This window comes from Amphibalanus amphitrite, unplaced genomic scaffold, assembly GCF_019059575.1.
Source record: "Amphibalanus amphitrite isolate SeventyFive unplaced genomic scaffold, NRLGWU_Aamphi_draft 001077F_arrow, whole genome shotgun sequence".
Taxonomy (NCBI): Eukaryota; Metazoa; Arthropoda; class Thecostraca; order Balanomorpha; family Balanidae; genus Amphibalanus; species Amphibalanus amphitrite.
Genome location: NW_024882571.1, coordinates 144,512 through 163,198, shown reverse-complemented (window position 1 = coordinate 163,198; position 18,687 = coordinate 144,512). Strand labels below are relative to the sequence as shown.

The following is an 18,687-nucleotide window of genomic DNA, read 5'->3' as shown; positions in this document are numbered from 1 at the left end:
AATCAGGGTCGGGCAGCGTGTCAGCAAGTGCCGTGGGGTGTCCGCCTCCTAGCAGACAGGGCACCGCTTCAGTTCAGAGGCATCCACGTGATTTGCTCTGGTAAACGTTTTGCGCTGCTCCAGGTCCATTTAGCCATTAGTCCATTAGCCAGTCAATTGACAGCTAGATTACAAAACAATGTGTACGATAATATAAAAATGTATTAATAAAATGGCTTTTGGCTCTTTAGCACACCTTCATAAAAACAAACACCAGTTTGTACAAACAAAGTAGCAAACAATATAAAACGTCTAGCCTCCTCAAGAGTTCAGCCAGGCGATGCTTGCACTCTCCCTTCCTCTCCCTTTCTCTCTCACTCGGTGTCACTCTCTCTCCGATGAGTAAGGCTGGCGCCGGCGGCGCGGTAGCTGCTGGCGGCTGGACGGCTCTGGCGGGCGCGCCCCTCCCAATAAATAACAAGTGACGGCGCGGCCGGCGCGGCGCGCCATCACCGAGCTGGCACTGGGCGGTCGGGTCGGTGGCGGCGCGCCGCCGCCGCCGCCGCCTCTGCGCCGCTGCTCGGCGCCGAGTAGCGCGCAGAGCGGCGGCGGCGGCGCCGTCTCGGCGGCGGCACGGCGCGGCGTCCGGCGATGGACGCCGGCGTGCCGGCACGGTGGGCTGGATCACAGGGCGGCCCGGCGGCTCCCGCCCCGGCCGTTTGGCACTGAGCTGCGCTTCAACTGAGTGGAATGTAGGTGGGCCGCGACTCGACCAGCGAGACGCGGCAGCGGCGGCGGACCGGCCGACCTGGCGGACAGACGAGAGCAGCGTCAGACGGCGAGACACACACTCACAGACCAATCCAAACTGAGCCCGACAGGCGACAACCGCTTCATACGAACGGAGCAAGACGCAGTACAAGACAAGCTTGACACTAACACTAGAATCAGTCCTTTCCCTTCAAAGCTCGTTTTGATCACATCCTCCTGAAGCCTAGCGACCTCCCTGCTACCTACCAATATCAGCCCCTCCAACGACTCACAATACCCTGCCAGCTCCCGGTATCCGTGACTTTAACACCCGGCCGTCTACCCTACCCTGCCCTGTCCCCGCCGCTGCACTCACCGGCAGCCGGTCAGTCGCCTTTGAGCAGCTCCAGCAGGATGTCGAAGGTGGGCCCGTCGGACGAGCTGCGCGCCGCGATCAGCTCCTTGCCCAGCTGGCAGGCGCGCTCCACGTCCGGGATACGCAGCAGCAGCTCGCCGAACTTGCTGGGCGTCTGCGGCGAGTGGGACATGGTGTACTGCTGCAGCGCCTGCAGTACCTGCTCCCGGCACGCCGACACCTTGTGCGGCTCAGTCAGCACCGACGGGTCTGTAAACGGGGGGGGGGGGGAGTCAGTACCGACATCTTGTGCGGCTCAGTCAGCACCGACGGGTCTGTAAACGGGGGGGGGGGGAGTCAGTACCGACATCTTGTGCGGCTCGCTCAGCACCGACGGGTCTGGGGGGAGGGAGGGGGGAGGTATCATCACCGACGGGTCTGGGGAGGGGAGGTATCAGCACCGACGGGTCTAGGGGGGGAGGTATCAGCACAGACACCTTGTGCGGCTCGGTCAGCACCGACGGGTCTATGGAGGAGAGGGGGGGGAGAGTCAGTACCGACACCTTGTGCGGCTCAGTCAGCACCGATGGGTCTGTAAACGGGGGGAGGGGGGAGAGTCAGCCAGCACTGACATCTTGTGCGGCTCGGTCAGCACCGACGAGTCTGTAGAGAGGGAGAGGGAAGTGGGAGAGTCAGAGAGGGAAGGGCGGCTTAGCTAACACTGACGGGTCTGTGGTGGGAGAGGGGGAGTCAGAGGGAAGGGAGAGTCAAAGAGGAGAGAGCCAGCACAGGCATCTTGTGCGGCTCGGCCATCACCGACGGGTTTGCGGCGGGAAGGGGGGAGTCAGGGAGTCAGAGACAGCAGAGCGGAAGGGACCAGTCAGCACTGATGGGTCTGCGCCGGGAATGGGGAGGTCAGGAAGAGAGGGAACAGACGTAAGAGAGGAGACTTTAGATGGAAGGCCGGAGGGACAGACATACGAGTGGCAAAATCCTGAGGACAGCGAATGATTAACTGGTTGACCACACGAAAATCATGCACCAGCGAGTCATCTGCCGGAGTCTGGCTGCTCAGGGCGCAACTAATCAATCAACTAGGACCTGGCAAGTAGCTTATAAGACGCACTTCGGTACCTGCCATTCTCAGTGACTGCCATATTTACACATCTCTCATGTGCTCCCCACCAAGTGGCAAGCAAGTGACGCTCCCTGAAGTCACCAAACAGCTGTAATTGACCCTAGCACGAGCTCCGGCCACTGAGCATTGAGCAGTGTCACAGGGAGTCCCGGTCTGAGAGGGGTATCACTGACCGCCATTGGAAGACAGCAGCACGATCACTTTGAGCGCGATGTACTCGTAGTAGTCGACCTGGAGCCGCCGGAACTGGTCCGTCAGCGCCACCATACGCTCCACGCACCGGCCCACGCCTGGGGGTCAGAGGTCAGGTCACAGGTCAGACAATACCACACAGCACCGAAACTGGTCCGTCAGCGCCACCATACGCTCCACGCACCGGCCCACGCCTGCGGGTCACAGGTCACAGGTCAGGTCAAAGGTCAGACAATACCACACTGCACACAGCGCCGGAACTGGTCCGTCAGCGCCACCATACGCTCCACGCACCGGCCCACGCCTGCGGGTCACAGGTCAGGTCACAGGTCAGAGGACAGACAGTATTACCACGCAACGGTCCACGCCTGGAGGTCAGGTCTGGTCAGGTTACAGGTCAGAACATAGGCCAGATAACAATACTACACAGCGGTCAGTGTCAGTGTGTCAATGTGTCGTACCGATGGCGTTGGCCTCCTGGACGCTGACGGAGCGGCCCCGCGACACCCGTATGTGGCCGGACGTGTCAGTGTGTCAGTGTCAGTGTCAGTGTGTTAGTGTGTCGTACCGATGGCGTTGGCCTCCTGGACGCTGACGGAGCGGCCCCGCGACACCCGTATGTGGCCGGACGTGTCAGTGTGTCAGTGTCAGTGTCGGTGTCAGTGTGTCAATGTCAGTGTGTCAGTGTCAGTGTGTCAGTGTCAGTGTGTCAGTGTCAGTGTCAGTGTCAGTGTGTCAGTGTGCCGTACCGATGGCGTTGGCCTCCTGGACGCTGACGGAGCGGCCCCGCGACACCCGTATGTGGCCGGACGTGTCAGTGTGTCAGTGTCAGTGTGTTAGTGTGTCGTACCGATGGCGTTGGCCTCCTGGACGCTGACGGAGCGGCCCCGCGACACCCGTATGTGGCCGGGCGTGTCCAGGGAGCGGTAGCAGCAGTTGAGCAGCAGCAGCTGACACCACGTGTTGATCAACAGAGCCGTCTGGTCGTCCAACTGCGGAGGGCAGAGAGGATAAACGGTCAGAGGCAGCGCAAACGGCAGAGAAACGGACAGACGGTCAGAGTCAGTGCACATGGCGGAGGGACGGACGGGCGACGGCGGTCGGAAAAACAGGAGCCCAGTGAAACGGCCGGAGTGCGAGGAGGACCCGGGTTGGAGGTAGACGTCTGCAGGCTGTACGGACCGTACAGAATGGCTTATATGGTAGTCCGCTCTAACGGGCAGCTCCATTAGAAAAATGCACCAGGACATACCAATTAAAACAAAAACTTGATGACGCCACACTAAAAATGTTTGATTACAACTTACAAAAATGCAACTTAACCCTACCATAAACAAAACATCACATAATTTTCCTCTATATCATCCCCGACAATTGACAAATCATGTCCACCACCCTCGCACCCTCCCCTCTCTGTCCCAACGCCGCGTCTCACGTGTATCTCCTTGAAGAGCGGCAGGCTCTTGCACCACTTGACGATCTTGTAGAGCCGGTGGTCGGCGATGTGGCAGAGGCTGCTGTAGTCGCCGGCGCCGGCGGCCGCGGCCGCCGCCGCCGCTGCCAGACCGGACGGCTGCTGGGAGGCCGGCGAGGGCACACTGTCCGCTGGCGACGGCTGCCACAGGTGCTCCACTGACATTATTTGCTGCCGGACCGCCGAGCGATGTGTCAGGGGTGAAGGGCGAGCGAGCATTCGCGCCTCGCGGCCAAGGTCACGTCGGGGGCACAGGGGAGGGAGCTTTCGCGATAAACGCAGCAGAACATAGCTTCACGTATTTGTTACGGAGCGAGCGAAGCGAGCGTAGTCTTTCCTTAGATTAACGGAAATTTCTGAGTATGAGCGGCCGGCCGGCCGGCCGGCCGGCCGGCCGTGGTCACGCTTTTGCGAGGCTTATATCTCAGCAACCACTTGACCGATTTACATGCGGTAATTTTTGTAGGGTAGCTTCATTCCTTTTACCAAGTATTGCACTATTCCCGATGCATGTGGGTGACCCCTTATGCACGTGCCACGTGCAAAACGAAGAGGTGTCACTTTTGTAATTGTTGCAATATCTCGGTAACTACTGGGCCGATTGCGCTGAGAGTTGGCATGTAGGTAGGCACCCACTAGGCAATGCATATCCATGTGCCAGAGTTGGGGTGCTGCTGCACGTGCGCACGTGCAGGGGTCGTTTCCAGATCTCGAGAACGGCTGGACCGATTGCGCTCAAATTTGGTACACGGTTACGGAGCAGTTAGTAGGGTGCCGTGCACAAGTCAGTTGGGACCCATTTTGCACGTGCGCACGTGCAGGGTGCCGCTTCCAGATCTCGAGAACGGCTGGGCCGATTGTGCTCAAATTTGGCACATCGCTAGAGACCGGTTAGTAAGGTGCCGTGCACAAGTCAGTTGGAGGTACCCCCTCGCAATTTCGCACGTGCAAGGCCCACCCTCTCGCTCGCTCCGTTAATCGCCACAAAAGGCGTTATACTGGTTCTTTAAACCAGGACTTAACATACTACCAGTCACTACCGGCCTCAGGTCCATACGACCAGTCAATGACACACGAGCATAATAACCAGAGCAAGAGGCCCGACTCCTTCAGTGACCCCAGTCCCTGTCCCGTCCCACGTTCTAAGCCCCGGTTCCCTCTGCAGTGACCGGACCGGTCGGCTCACCTTCAGCAGGGGCGGGGTAGCCGGCCGGCCGTCCGGCGGCGCGCCGCCCTCGCTCGGCTCGGCCTTGACGTGTGGCGCCGCCTGGAGCGGGTCCGCCGGGCCGCCGCTGGTGGCGCCACCTGCAGAGGGCGCCACCAGCGACGGCGGCACCGTGTACGAACACTGGTAGGTGGAGCGGCCGCCGCGCGTCCGGTCCTCGCGGATCGCTGCCGAGCGGAACAGGTCATGTCAGGTCAGTACGATCTTACTAATAACAGATATAGAACAAAGTCCCATGCAACACGCAACAATTCCCATTCTCATTCCAACAGTCCCATTCAACTGACGCGCCAGAGCCTACAGAACAATTATCCTTCCATCAAAGTGAATTTATCATGAAAACAATATTTGTGTCATATTCAAACGTTTCCGATACAGATAATGTTTTCCTCTTACGACCAGTATGTTTGCTCTCCCATCACGAGGGTGGACTTCATTCCCGTCACGGGCGGACTGAATTACAAGTAGCACTCAGTCTCGCTCGGGACCCGCCAAGTACAAAGAGCAGCGTTTGCCGGTGAGCCCCGGTCCGTCGACCGTGACTCACACCCGGGCCGTCAGGCCACAACGAGCCGGTGTCATCAGCCGGCCGGCGACAAAAATCACCCGGCAAAACTATCAGCGGCACGTGCAGGAGGAAAGTGTCGCCAGCAGCCGTCGGTGACGTGTCTCCGCGAATTCAGACGGCTCAGAACCCCGCAGCAGCAGCAGCAGAACGCTGCTGTCCCCCCCCGTCAGCCCCTGAGGACGGTCCCTTCGGTAAGACGGCAGCGCTCACAACACAGAGCCTGGCTCGGCGACCGTCCGACCGTCCCTCCGTCCGTCCCTCCGTCCGTCCGTCCGTCTGCAGTGAGCGGCCACGCTGACTCAGTCGGCCGCCATTGCGACACGCCGCGCGGCCCCGTCCGTGTGCCGGCCGGCCGACCTTGCCGCCGCGCCGAGCGGCCTTGTAGGGCCGGCCGGCGCGCGGCTCGGCGCGGCTTGGCGCGGCTCGGCGCGGCCACCGGTCCGACGGGCCGCTAGGGTAGTGGCCGCGGCCGCTGAGCTATGCGTCCTGGTGTGCGTGTGTTTTGTGTAGTGGTTAATGGCTATGGTATGCCTAGTTGTGGTGATGGACCCGGACAGACCGCCGCCAGTAGCGAAAGGTACCGGCCGTTATTGGTGTACGAACGACTGACGGTGCTTACACGGTGGCTAGAGCTATTAGCCGCGAAAAGCCCGCTGCAGTGTACGCCTACTGCTGTCACCTCCCGCAGTGGCGCGGAATATGGACATTGGACAAGCATCCTGCGTGCACTGATCTCACTTTCGTTAGCGAAACATCCCCTATAAACTCTGTCGGTCTTTCCCGTCAGTGATCACTCCCCAGTCTCAGCTAGGCCATTTCGAGCATCTCCCGTCGCACCCTCCCCTTCACCGCCGCGCGCGGCTCCTCACCTTCCAGCTTCATGCCCATGTTGAGGCAGCGCTCGAAGCGGCAGGCGGGACACTTTTTCCGCGTGGCTATCGTCACGGGGCAGCCGGCGCCGCGCAGACACACGTAGTTCTTTTTGTTCTGCACGGTGCGCTTGAAGAATCCCTTGCAGCTCTCGCAGCTGAAGATGCCGTAGTGGAAGCCGGAGATTTTGTCGCCGCAGACGGGACAGGGGCTGTTGATGAGCTGCTGCCGGCTGATGCCCGACTGTCCCGAGAGCGCCGAGTGAGCGGCCAGCTCGGCGGCCAGCTGGGACTTGTCGTCGCAGCTCTCCGAGTCCGACTGGGTCAGGTTGAGCGGGTGGTGGCCGAGCAGGTGCTCCATGTGCCGGCCCAGCATGGGGCTCTGCCGGTACAGGTGCCGACTCTGACCCGGGGAGGCCGCCGGCGAGTACTGGCCGCCCGGGGAGGACACAGACGAGCACGAGTACTGGGAGCCGCCGTACTGCGACGCGTCCGAGTTGTTGCGCGACAGGCCCGTGCTGGGCGTGTGCGAGTAGGGCGACGAGTAGCCGGAAAAGTGTCGCGCCTGCAGCGGCGAGGCCGTCGGCGAGTAGAGCCGGCCGGCCGCGCCGCCGCCGCCGCACAGCTCCGGCGAGTTGTGGAAGCCGTGCCCGGAGCGCGGCAGCAGCGGCGACGCGCTGGGCGTGAACGGACCCGAGTGGTTCACCTCGCAGCCCGAGTCGCTGCGCGCCGGACCGGCGCTGCTCGGACGCTCGCCGTCCGTCTGCGGGGAACAGCAGGGGGCCGTCAGACAGGGAACTGTCACACAGGGCACATCAGGAGCGGTCACACGGGGTACACTCACACAGGGACACAGTCACATAGGGCACAAACATGTGAACAAACGTGGTAAGAGCCCGCTCAGACGAGACGAGTACGACCCAGACGGTATTGGCGTCGCTACACGGAGACAGCAAGGTCACTGTAAGGGCCAAAAGACGGCATAGACACGAATTAGACGCAATAGTACGGGGATTACAGGCTAAGCCAAAGACGGTACAGACACAAAGACGCTATAGTACTTCGACTAGAAGCAGAGCTAAAGACGGTGCACACACCAATATGCCATAGTACGGAGACGAGGCTAAGCTAGGCACGGAGCCTAGACAGCACTCTGGCACAAGGGCTTCCGAGTACGCCGCGATGATCATTACAGACACGGTGACAGCACGGCGTCCCCCGCCGTCTGTCCCCTGGGAAGACACTCTCGTAAACACGACACATCTCGTGTAGCCGCACTATACAGTACACAGAGACAGTGCCGACAGCGCACCACTGCATACCGCAGTCTTCAAACAATGTTAGCAATGCGTCACATTCCATTAAAAACACACGGGCCTGGTATAAAAGGCCTCCCTATCACCGGCCGAAACATGTTATAGATGCTTGATCAAACACGGCGTCGTCACTATCGCCACCAAGTTTCTAAATATCGAACTTGAGAACAGAAAATTATGCGATGTCCGAATACATCAACATACAGTGATGAGTGCATTCAGTCCCAGTCTTCCTTACACGACCTTACCCCAGACCGTCCCTGGTCCGCGCGTACATACCTTGGCGGTGGCCGACTCTGTGTCGGAGGAGAGGTGGTGGCTGTCGGGCGCCGCCGGACTGGTCACCATTTCATCCACCTCCTGTTTTATCGCCTGTAGGACAGACACGGGGAGTCAGAGACAGAGCCAGAGTCAGATACACAGAGTCACACAGCGCCGCCGGACTGGTCACCATTTCATCCACCTCCTGCTTTATCGCCTGACGGGAGGTCAGAGTCAGAGTCAGAGACAGTCATACAGCACCGCCGGACTGGTCACCATTTCATCCACCTCCTGCTTTATCGCCTGTAGGACAGGGGACCGGAGGTCAGAGTCAGAGTCAGGGTCACATAGTCACAGACAGGCCAACAGCGCCGCAGAGCCGTGCGACGGCAGGGAATCTGTAGAGGCTGAGGGTGACACACAGGTCTCACAGGACAGCGGAATGGCATTCACCGGAATGAGAGATAGCAGCTCACTCAGGGCCCGTGTTAAGTTTTTCCTAGCCACACTTCAGCTAGCCAGCCAGTGGTTAAACAGTCCCGGAAAGTCGCCATACAGTGCATCAGCCACTCCCGGTAGTTGCAGAGACCCGCAGTTCGGCAGCCACACCGTCACTGTTCTGGCTGGGAAGGGACGCGCCGGCCACCAGACTGAGCAGGGAGCGGCAGCGGGCACCAGCAACAGGCAACTGACGACCACTCAACTACCGACCTCTGAGCACCGAGTATCGACGGACGCCGGGCGGCAGAAGCAGCAGGGTACCAGAGCACACGGCGGCTGGCGTACTTCGAACCATGACACAGGAGCAAATGTCGCTGATAGACACCTGGCTAGTGGGTATCTATTGTCCCCGGCCAGCACTGTTCTTTGTGTGGTGCCTCTGTTCTCTCCATGTCAGCTCCCTTTCATCCGACCGAGACTGCCGAATCGCCGTCCCGGCCCGGCAACCGGCGAGACCGACCACGTTGCCAACTGACCCCGCCGCTCTCTCCCTCCTCCTCTGCTCTGTACCACGGCTCGGTGTCAGCGCGCGGCGCCCTTTTTAGCCGACTGGCGGCCACGTGGCCGGCCGCGCCGGCAGATCGTATCAGGAGATCAATACGCGCCCTGCACGCGGACGGCAAAACAGCGCGCCGCCGGCGGCGTGGAACGGCGCACGGTCGACGGCCGGCGGCGTGGCGGCGAGGCGGCGCGCCGGCCGGGGTCAGGTACCGGCGCCGAGCGTCGACACGTGATAAACAGCCCAGCCACCGACTGAATCCCTCTCGGTTCCGGCCGCCGACCAACGGCCGACGATAGCCGGAACCGACACAGTGGCGAAATGGTCCCAAAACGGCGCTGGAGCGCGACAAACTTCGCCAGTTAGATCGCCCTGATTTACCCTCTAAGCGTTTGGAATATGAAACGGATTTGTAGAAACGACATAAAATCTCACTTATCGATGGCAAAGTTGCGCGGTTAGTAATCATGTGATTATGTAAGAAAAAAGGTTTTGAAACAAAAACAAAGCAAAATGTTTGCACCCTCAGGATATACTGCATCGCATTTCTCCTTATTGGCATTGCCCCTCCATTTAAAACGGAGCAATGCTCTCTTCCCAGAACACTCAAGAACCGAAGATAAAATATTGTTTCTAAGAACATCGATAAATATCAGTCGGCTCCCTTCGCTACCCTCCAACATTCGCAAAACCCCTCATAACTCGTCCGGCCCGCGGGCACGAGTTCCCAGGTATCGGCGGCGCCGCGGGCGCCACCGTTTCCAACTACGAGGGCTGCCACCTCCGGAGGGCAGGGCGCCGTACGCACACCTGGGGACTGGCAAAAACGGCGGCGGCGGCCTCGGCACTGCGGGCCGGTCCCCGGCGGCGGAGGGGTCACCAAGGCCGCGCGGCCGGGCCCGCCGCCCGCCGCAAGGTCGGCCAAGGTTGGCGCTGGCCGGCCGCGCGCGGCGGGCCGTCGGCCGGCCGGCCGGCTGGCACCGGTCGGCGGGCGGCCGATCCGCCGCACCGGCCAACTTCCGTGGTCCGCCCACCGCCGCCGCGCGGCACCGCGCCGCCAGCCAACCATAATGACGTGGCGTCATCAGCGCCCCCCCCCCGTCCTCCGCCGGCGGCCGCGGCGCGTCCTTCCAATGTCAGTGGCAAGGTCAGGGCGGGGGTCGCGCGCCCGCGGCCGACCGGTGCGCGGTGCCGGCACTGTTTATACAGCGGATTCCGACAGCAGGCCGCCGCCGCCCCCGACCGACCGCCGCACACCCCAGAAACGAGAGGGGGAGATATGAACAAAGAGACGAGAGACGGAGACCGACAGATGGAAATCGAGAGAAGAGAGGCGGGGACACGAACCGAGAGACCAGAGGCGGGAGAGATACAGGAGACGATTGGCGGAGACACTGACCTAACGAGAGGTAGAGATACGAACAGAGAGACGAGGGACGGTGACACGGAAGGAGAGACGGAGGACGATCAGCGGAGCCGGCGCGGGCGGCTGCCACGGAACACACTCGGCAGAGTCGGTCCCGGTCGGCAGAGCGCCGGCCGGCCCGGGCGTGCCGCGGCCCGCCGCACCGGGCCGTGCCGTGGCTGCCCGTCCGTCTGCCTGTCTGTCTACTGGTCGGACGTCAATCGGCCCGAGCCGCGGCCGACTCAGCACCGGTCCATCAGTCTGTCGGACGTCCAGCGACGCGACGCCAGCACCTCGCGCCGGTAGTGGTGTCCCACAGAGGCGGCCCAACCGTCAGTAACCCATCAGAGACACCTCGCGCCATCAGTACCCTATCAGAGGCACCTCGCGCCATCAGTGTTCCACAGAGGCGCCCCTCGCGCTGCAGTACCCCACCAGGGGCGCCCCTCGCGCCGTCCGGTGACGTCAGCTATCGGCGCGCGCCGTGGGACGCGGCCGTCAGGTGGCCGCCGCCGCTCCCGCCACCGCCGCTGCCGCGCCGCGCCGGGCGGCCTTCCGAGGCCGGCTGGCCGCGCGCGCCGCCGAGCGCCGCGGCCAGCCGTCCAAGGCTGGCCGGACCACCGCCAGCCTTGGACGGAGCGCCCGGCCGGCCTCAGAGGCGCCGCCACCGGTGGACAGACGGACGGATGGACGGACGGACGGAGGGGCAGGAAGGCGGGCACATGACAATAGCAGCCGTTATGATCAAACACAATCCGATATCCACATGCTTCTTGTTAGCGCCAGTCACCGCACCACATACTTACGGCGGCCACCTGGCGTTACCGGAAAACAGACAGATGTCTGACGAGCGCCGCGCCTCGCCACCACACAACCACGTCCCTGTCTGTCCCGCGTCTCAGTCCTATCGCCATCAGTCCCACATCAGTGTGAGATTTACTGCCCTCCGGCGGCCCCAGATCAGTGTGACGTCCCTCACATCAGCATAACACAGACGCATATCAACGTCATGTTCCACCCCTTTCAGGCCCCACATCAGTCTGAGTTCTGACAGTCCCCACATCAGCCTGAGGTCCCCGCCGCACTCCACTCACCATGCGGTGCGTCTGGCTGATGGCCGCCTCCAGCTGCGAGGAGGCCGGCTCGCCCGGCTCGGCCTGCCAGCTCATGGGCCGCTCGGACCAGCCGCGCGACTCGGCAGAGCTGCCACCGGGCCGCCACACCGCCGAGGCTGAAACGCACAGGTCACCGTTAGAGGGTGCCACCCGTCAACCAGCGCCGGACATCACTCATCAGTGAAAGGTTTCTCAATTAACGAAAAGGTACTTGTAAAACATCGATATAGGGTACAATCAACAGTCAGCTATGCATGTGGCTGGGCGGGGCAGGTGCAACTTTGGGCGCCATATGCTCGAGCTCAGTTTACATCGGCCAGCATCAGCGCGGCGTGCGCAGCATGCATCCATCAGTCAGGTTGCGACACCGGCAGCCCGTTCGGTGTGAAGATAGAGCCCACATCCGGTGACCACATCGCCCTTCATCGGCAGGCCGTCCGTGCCAATCGCCGTGTCAATACAGTCGGGCGGAGCGGCCGCTCGCTGAGCGCGCTGCTCGATTCCGTGCGGCATAGGTCTGCCGATCGTCACTGCTGCGCACCAAGTCCGGCACCTTGCCGTGCGCCGCCGGCCGGCCGGACAAAAATCCGGCCCGGCGGCACGTCAGCGCGCCGCGGTACCGGGAGCCCGTGACGGCCGGCGCCGCCGTCAGCGCCGATCCCGCTGAGGCCGGCGCGGCAGACGGGACGCCGGCCGACACGACCCGGCGCATTCTCAACTGTTGCGTGCTAACCTGCGGGACATGGAAAAGTGTCCGAAAGGAGGCCAGCTCGGACGCAGTCGGCGCCGTCCCCGGCTGAGCGGCGGACGGTGGCGCAGAATCCACAGCCGGCCGACCGCACTGGGCCCTGGGAATGTCCACAGGTAGCGCCGGCCTTGCCGCGCCCCGACATTCCCGCGAAGGTCAAACACGACGGTCGCACCGGCGGCGCGCCCTGGCCAGGTAGGTTTCCACACAGTGAGCCGGGGCGGCTAAGCAGTTTCCTCTCACCTCATGGCCAGTGGGAATTAAATAACCCAACTGTGAGTGATAACACTGGTCCGGGCGGCCGGCGCCGGGCGGCGGTGAGGCAATGACGCGCATTCCCGAAGGTTGGCTCCGCTCCGTCGGCGTCTGCAGCGCCGCGGCGTTGCGTCACGACGGCCGGCCGGCAGATGCGTCCGCTCCGCGCGTGACGAAACAGAGCCCGGTCCGCGGCGGCGGCAGCGGCTCTGCATTCCATTGGGCCCCACCCGTCCGGAGCGGCGCAGAGCACAGGGCCAGCGGCACACAGCACGGAGCACAGTCGGCGGCACAGTCGGCGGCACAGAGCCGCTCACCGCCGAAACCGGTCCGGCACAGCCAGGCTGCATATCAAGGACCAAAATACACACTTTTGAGCAGGGAACTATGTAGTTATGGCATGCGACTGGCGGTCGTCGCCGGCCGGTCGGGCGGCTCTGAACGGCACACACCGCGACCGGTGGAGGCCGTCAATTATAAGACATGGCATTGACGATAGATAATGAGGACATAGCAGGTCCCTCCACCGCGGCAGAGCGGCAGTAGAGCCCGTGAGACCAAACGGACACGGCGTCGACCGGGCCGGGGAAGGCCCGGCCGGCCGCCGCTATTGCCAAAAACACTATGGCTTCCACTTCGACACGAACTGGCAGATCGACTGGTGGTGGTTTACCAAACCGGGCAGGCCTACCGCTGGACCGGCGGGATCGGAGGGCGGCCGCACAGGCCACAGTGGAATGGCAGAGCCGACCGCTACAACGCGCCTGTCGCCGAACCACAAACAACATACACATCGCGCACAGACTTCAGCCTTCAAGGATGGGTGCCGGGAGTCCGAATAGTCACAGCGCAGACGGACGTCCTCACACAGGATGCCCACTCCCAGCAGTCAGTCATCAGGGAGCGCCAGTCGCCGCCCGGAACTGCTCCGCAACGGTATCACCATGGCATCTCGCAGGGTACACTCCGACCAGCAAGACAAGACCTATATTTAGCGGACGGATATCGGCAACGCCACCGGCCGATATCCGTCCCGGTCCGCCGACGGGACGGATATCGGACGGATATCGGCCGCCGCCGGTCCCAGGCCCTCTGATCTACAGGGACGGACCGATATAGTCCCTCCTGTAGACAGTCGCCGGCCGCCGGTCCCGATGATCCACAGGGACAGGCTAGCTCCCGCTGACCGACGGTCGCCGCGTACCGTCCGACCGGCCTGTACCGTTCGACGGTCCCGGCCGATCTCCCCATACCGTCCGTGTCGGCCGGAGCGCCTTTCGACACGCGCCCGCCGGCCGACGGCAGTGAAAGGCCGCCGCGAGTCGGTCGGTGGCCGCTAACTCAGGCACGAAGCAGCCCCGGGTGCGCCGGGCGAGCTGTCAGGGAGGCGTGGTCACCGGACGGCGAGTACCACACCGGACAGGTGTAATGAATGACACCGGTCAGGTCAGAGCCGAGTGTAGGACACCAGCTAGGCCGGTCGGAGTGCACGATGCTGCGCCGGCCAATAACAGAACGCATCCAGCGCCTCCACAGCCACAGGCGTCAATCAGGGGCAGCAGGATCAGGTGTAGCGCCAGGGGCAGCAGCCATTCAACCCTAGTACTCCAGAGGCCAAAATCACTTGATAACACAATACAACAACAAGCAACAACTATGCAAGATGTCTCAATACTAGAGCGACGTGTGGGTTTCAGGCACTCATCACATTCCAGTGAGAGGGGCTCCGATAGTAAACAGTGGGTCCGAGTATCGCCGGTGCAGCAGGCGACGGGCGGCGATACCAGTACGTGCAGGGGATGGGAGGACGGGTGCACACTGCACAGCTGAACAGCGAGACGGGCATCTCGAGCGGAGGTGAGGGGGGGGGGCGATACTCTCCGTCACTGACAGACGGCGAATGCGTGTGTCATCGCACACAGTCATGCCATGCGCTCCGCCCCCACAGGCAGTCAGGGCAGTGGTCAGATGGGTGCAGGGCAGGGAGGGACTCCAGTGGCTCACATACGCAGATCACGTGCGGGCACGGCGCGGGCAGGCAGGACACCCATGACAAACACCGAACACACACACATACACATTCACACACAGACGGCGTGCAGAACGCACCGCTGTCGGCCGGCCCGGCGCCCGCGCCCGCTCCCCGATCGCGGTCGGAGCCGGTGCCCCGGTCGGGGTCGGGGTCGGGGTCGGGGTCGGCGCCGTCGTCCGAGGGCCGCGGCGACTCCCTGCTCGGCTGGGGGCTGACACTGGTCGAGTCTGTCCGGGAGACGTCAGCCGTCACCGGCGCACCGCCCCGGCTCCCGACGCAACACAGTGCACACACAACAAACACAACACACAGAACACACACCCGGACACCCAGCAGCTCGCACCCAAACATGCACAATGTACATATTAACCACAGACACGGACAGTCGACACAGAACGACACTCTCCTGTCCCCGCCACCGACTCTGCTGTCCCCGCCCCGACACTCTCCCTGCCCCGCCCACGACTCTCTGCTGTCCCAGCCCGACACTCTCCCTGCCCCGCCCCCGACTCTGCTGTCCCAGCCCGACACTCTCCCGTCCCCGCCCGCCACCCTCTGTCCCCGTCCCCGACTCTGCTGTCCCCGCCCCCGACTCCGCTGTCCCCGCCCCCGACTCTGCTATCCCCGCCCCGACACTCCTGTTTCACATTCCCCGCAGCATACCCGACTGGGCCGCGGCTCAGGCCTGGTCGCACGCGGCGGCCCGCCGCAGGCTCGCTGCCGTGACTAACGCTGCCTAAACACCGCCTAACTGCCTGAACGCCGGCCGGCACGTCGTTTGGGCGCGGCGGTAAGCAGCTTGCTCGCCGTGTGGGCTGGCTAGATAGCCAGCCGGGAGCCTGACCTTCCCAGCGGAGTGTGCTGCGGCCGGCGCCGCGGGAGAGACGCCGGGCGGCCGCCGGGCACGGCGCGAGGCCACGGGCTGCTCATTGCGAACAGAGCTCACGACAGTCCCCCAGACATGGCGGATAGAGCCAGCTACAGTCCCAGACACGACAGTCCCGCGATGGTGCCAGACAGAGTCCCATACATGACAGTTCCAACTCCCAGACACGGCGGATAGAGTCCTCGACGGTTCTAGTCATGTGCGCGCGGGCGGGGCAGGCACCAGCACGTGACGCATAGCCAGGTAGACGTAGCAAAACTGAGAGACTCGTCGCGGAGAACTCCGAGGAACAGCGCAGCCATGTAGTGGAGGTGTGACCGGGCCGTGGATCTCCCGACTGCCCACCACGGTCCGACGACAGATCCCACACGCCCCGCTGGGTGTCAGAAGCTCCATCAGAGGATAGCTCCAATAATTCAAATGTATGCCTACTGAAATATGACGCTCAATTAAACAGGATTATTTTAGAATAACAAGCCAATCGAATAACTGCACTGGGAGAATAATTGAAACTTGTTATCAGCATGTTAACAAAGCAGAGCCAGAAAGCCGCCCAATATCAATGAAATATAACGATGTGGCTATTTACAACATGCCTCACGCTCGTTTAAATACTGTGCATAGTGTGCATCATGAACAGCGATTATGTTACCTGTTTGGCAAAATAGCGCAGACCAGAACAGTCGACTTTTTGGTTCGGAAATCCACGCACGTTTTTCACTGTGATGCATGGCTCGAGACTGCTTTTGACGATGTTTTTAAGCGCTTGACAATGCATTTCGGGGAAACAATCGCAAGGTTGATAAATGAGTTAAGAAATATCAAGGGTGATAGGTAATGGAGACCACCCCTCTCAAGAAAAAAGGAAAAGTGAGCCTTTAGAATATAACGTTAATAAAAACGACTATGCAATGGGTCCCTAGCAGCTGGGGCTGTGTTCCTAACTCGTGTGGCGAAGCTTTAAGTGTTTTAGGTTTACTGCTCAAACCTTTGTGAACTGCCAAGCATGTAGGTATTCAAATCCTAAATGATTCGCCCAAACATTTTGAGTAAGCTTGAACGGTGTAAATAAACTTAACCGGAAAAGTTTATAAGAAGATCACATGAGCGATTATATGCTACGAACGTCCGCACTTTCGTTTCTATTTCGCTGAAACGTCCATCCAAACCCCATAATTTCGCCTACAACAGAAATTAGAAGAAGGCCGCACTAGCAACATCAACAGTTACACGTCAGGGCACAGATCCTCCCTGAAACACGACAGACACCACCACCACCAGCACCACCATGCCACCACCGTCACCACCACCAGCACCATGCCAGCACCAGCACCAGCCACACCACTGTGTGACCAGAGGCATGTCCAGAACACCCACCGTGATTCCTACACTCCATCACACACGTGCCCATGCCGCCACCACCTCCCACCCAGAGGACCCACGCCGCCCGCTCTGGCGGGACAGCCAGCGCTGCCGGGTGGGACGGCCTGCTGGCAGCGGACGCCGCTCAGACTCCCGCTAACGGTACCGGGCGCGGGCGCGCGCGCTGCCCGCGCGGCCGGCGCCGGGGACTGACCTGCGCTGACCCGCTGTAGGTCCAGCGGCCGCGGACCCGCCGCCGCCGCCGCCGCCGCCGCGGCGTCCGTCTCCATGGCTGCCAGCGACTCGCTCACGTCCATGGCGCTCATGGCGGCTGCGCTGCCGCTCGGCGCGCGGCGCACTGGGGGCCGGGCGCGTGTGGGCGGCACGAGGAGCGCTGCTCAGCTGGCGGGCCGGGCGCGGCGGCCGGCCGACAGCGCAGGGCGGCGCGCGGCCCGCAGGCCCATCTCCGCACGACAGTCACACTCTCCGCCCAGCGCCGGCCCAGGTGCGGAGGTGAGACAGCGAGCGATCCACTGCGGCCAGACGCGGTCACCTGCGGGAGATGGAGAGGGGCGTCAGTGGGACAGACAGACAGGAGGGCACACCGTTCACAACAGCTGATATGTACTAGGTGAACAAAATCAGCTCGGAGCTCGATTATAACTCTGGCCGAGGGCAAATCGCCCTCCATCGGCACACATTCTGGCCTGATGGCCTGAGAGCGACACCCTGCCCACGCCCGGCTGACGATTGTGGCCAAACAGAGGACAGAGACTAGTACAACTTCGGAGAGAGACACAACACCGGTCACAGAAGCTATTGGGTCAGCTCGCCGTGCTCTCAGCAGCCGCCGGCGTCAAACCCACGGTCACCACCTGTCTCCGGCGCGTGCAGACGGTGACAGTCAGACGGAGAGGGGAGACACAACGACACGGCATCACGACGGCATCTCATGACCGGAGGACGCGCGCCCTGTCGTACTCGTGTTCCTGTTGAGCCGTTCCTTAGCGCTACTGAAGTCGCACCAATATTGCACCCGGAGGGAGGGGTAGGCGGTTCGGGCCATCGCGTGTGTCATCGGAAATCCCTCCCGGCCCCACACATACAGCTGTCGGTCTCAGTGCCGGCTCATTGCAGCCTCGGTCAGCTCCTCTGCCGACTCAGCAGTCGGGTGCACACTGCACAGCCCAGACCGCCCCAGCGACCGGCCGGGCCTGCCCCAGTGACCGGCCCTGTGGACAGGTCAGTGGCGCGCCACCAGAGGTCGAACAGCGCCAGAGGGGAGACCGGCTGACCGTGACCACGGCTCGAGGGAGTGACAGCCGTGGGCGGACAAGGTGCAGGCGAGTTGACTCTCGGAGAGATACTGGACGAAAAACCCACCGCGTCTGACGTTCTTTATGATGCAAGAATATCGCGTAAGACATAGGCGGCGGAACGGGGAGGGCACCGGGGCACCGTGCCCCCCTTTGATTTTGACATTTTAATATTAGCCCTATGGACGTTGCATGGAAAGAATGGGACCAAAAGTCGGCAGTGCCCCCTTAATTGAAGTTGTTCCGCCGCTACTGACGTAAGACTGGATATTGGAATAGCAGAAAGGATAACAATGTTGCTGATCATGAGAGGGCAATAATGGCTGTAAATCGACCACCTAAGCAGCACCCTCACCTGACGGACAACTGAGGAGGTCCGCCGACTGCGGGGAGCTGCTGACCACCCACACCCTCACGAGTGACCTGTGACGGTGACGGTCG

General features: G+C 61.9%; 1 protein-coding gene across 5 annotated transcripts in view; it reads right to left on the bottom strand.

Moving 5' to 3' along the window:
* Positions 1 to 183: 183 nt before the first annotated feature.
* LOC122369835 (nuclear hormone receptor FTZ-F1 beta-like) overlaps positions 184 to 18,687 on the bottom strand; it is a 61,185-nt gene continuing 42,681 nt past the window's right edge. For 2 of the 5 annotated variants that reach the window (XM_043344896.1, XM_043344895.1), the window contains 11 exons: positions 17,145 to 17,483; positions 14,760 to 14,909; positions 11,627 to 11,763; positions 8,146 to 8,238; positions 6,551 to 7,313; positions 5,075 to 5,280; positions 3,850 to 4,059; positions 3,265 to 3,406; positions 2,396 to 2,512; positions 1,106 to 1,354; positions 184 to 787 (listed from right to left, as the gene is read on the bottom strand). In XM_043344896.1, coding sequence (XP_043200831.1) covers positions 1,116 to 1,354; positions 2,396 to 2,512; positions 3,265 to 3,406; positions 3,850 to 4,059; positions 5,075 to 5,280; positions 6,551 to 7,313; positions 8,146 to 8,238; positions 11,627 to 11,763; positions 14,760 to 14,909; positions 17,145 to 17,256 — 2,169 coding nt within the window. In that variant the 5' untranslated portion in view covers positions 17,257 to 17,483 and the 3' untranslated portion in view covers positions 184 to 787; positions 1,106 to 1,115. Of the gene's footprint in view, positions 788 to 1,105; positions 1,355 to 2,395; positions 2,513 to 3,121; positions 3,216 to 3,264; positions 3,407 to 3,849; positions 4,060 to 5,074; positions 5,281 to 6,550; positions 7,314 to 8,145; positions 8,239 to 11,626; positions 11,764 to 14,759; positions 14,910 to 17,144; positions 17,484 to 18,601; positions 18,623 to 18,687 lie in introns of those variants that run through there. The other 3 variants (XM_043344897.1, XM_043344898.1, XM_043344899.1) reach the window with 3 other exon arrangements.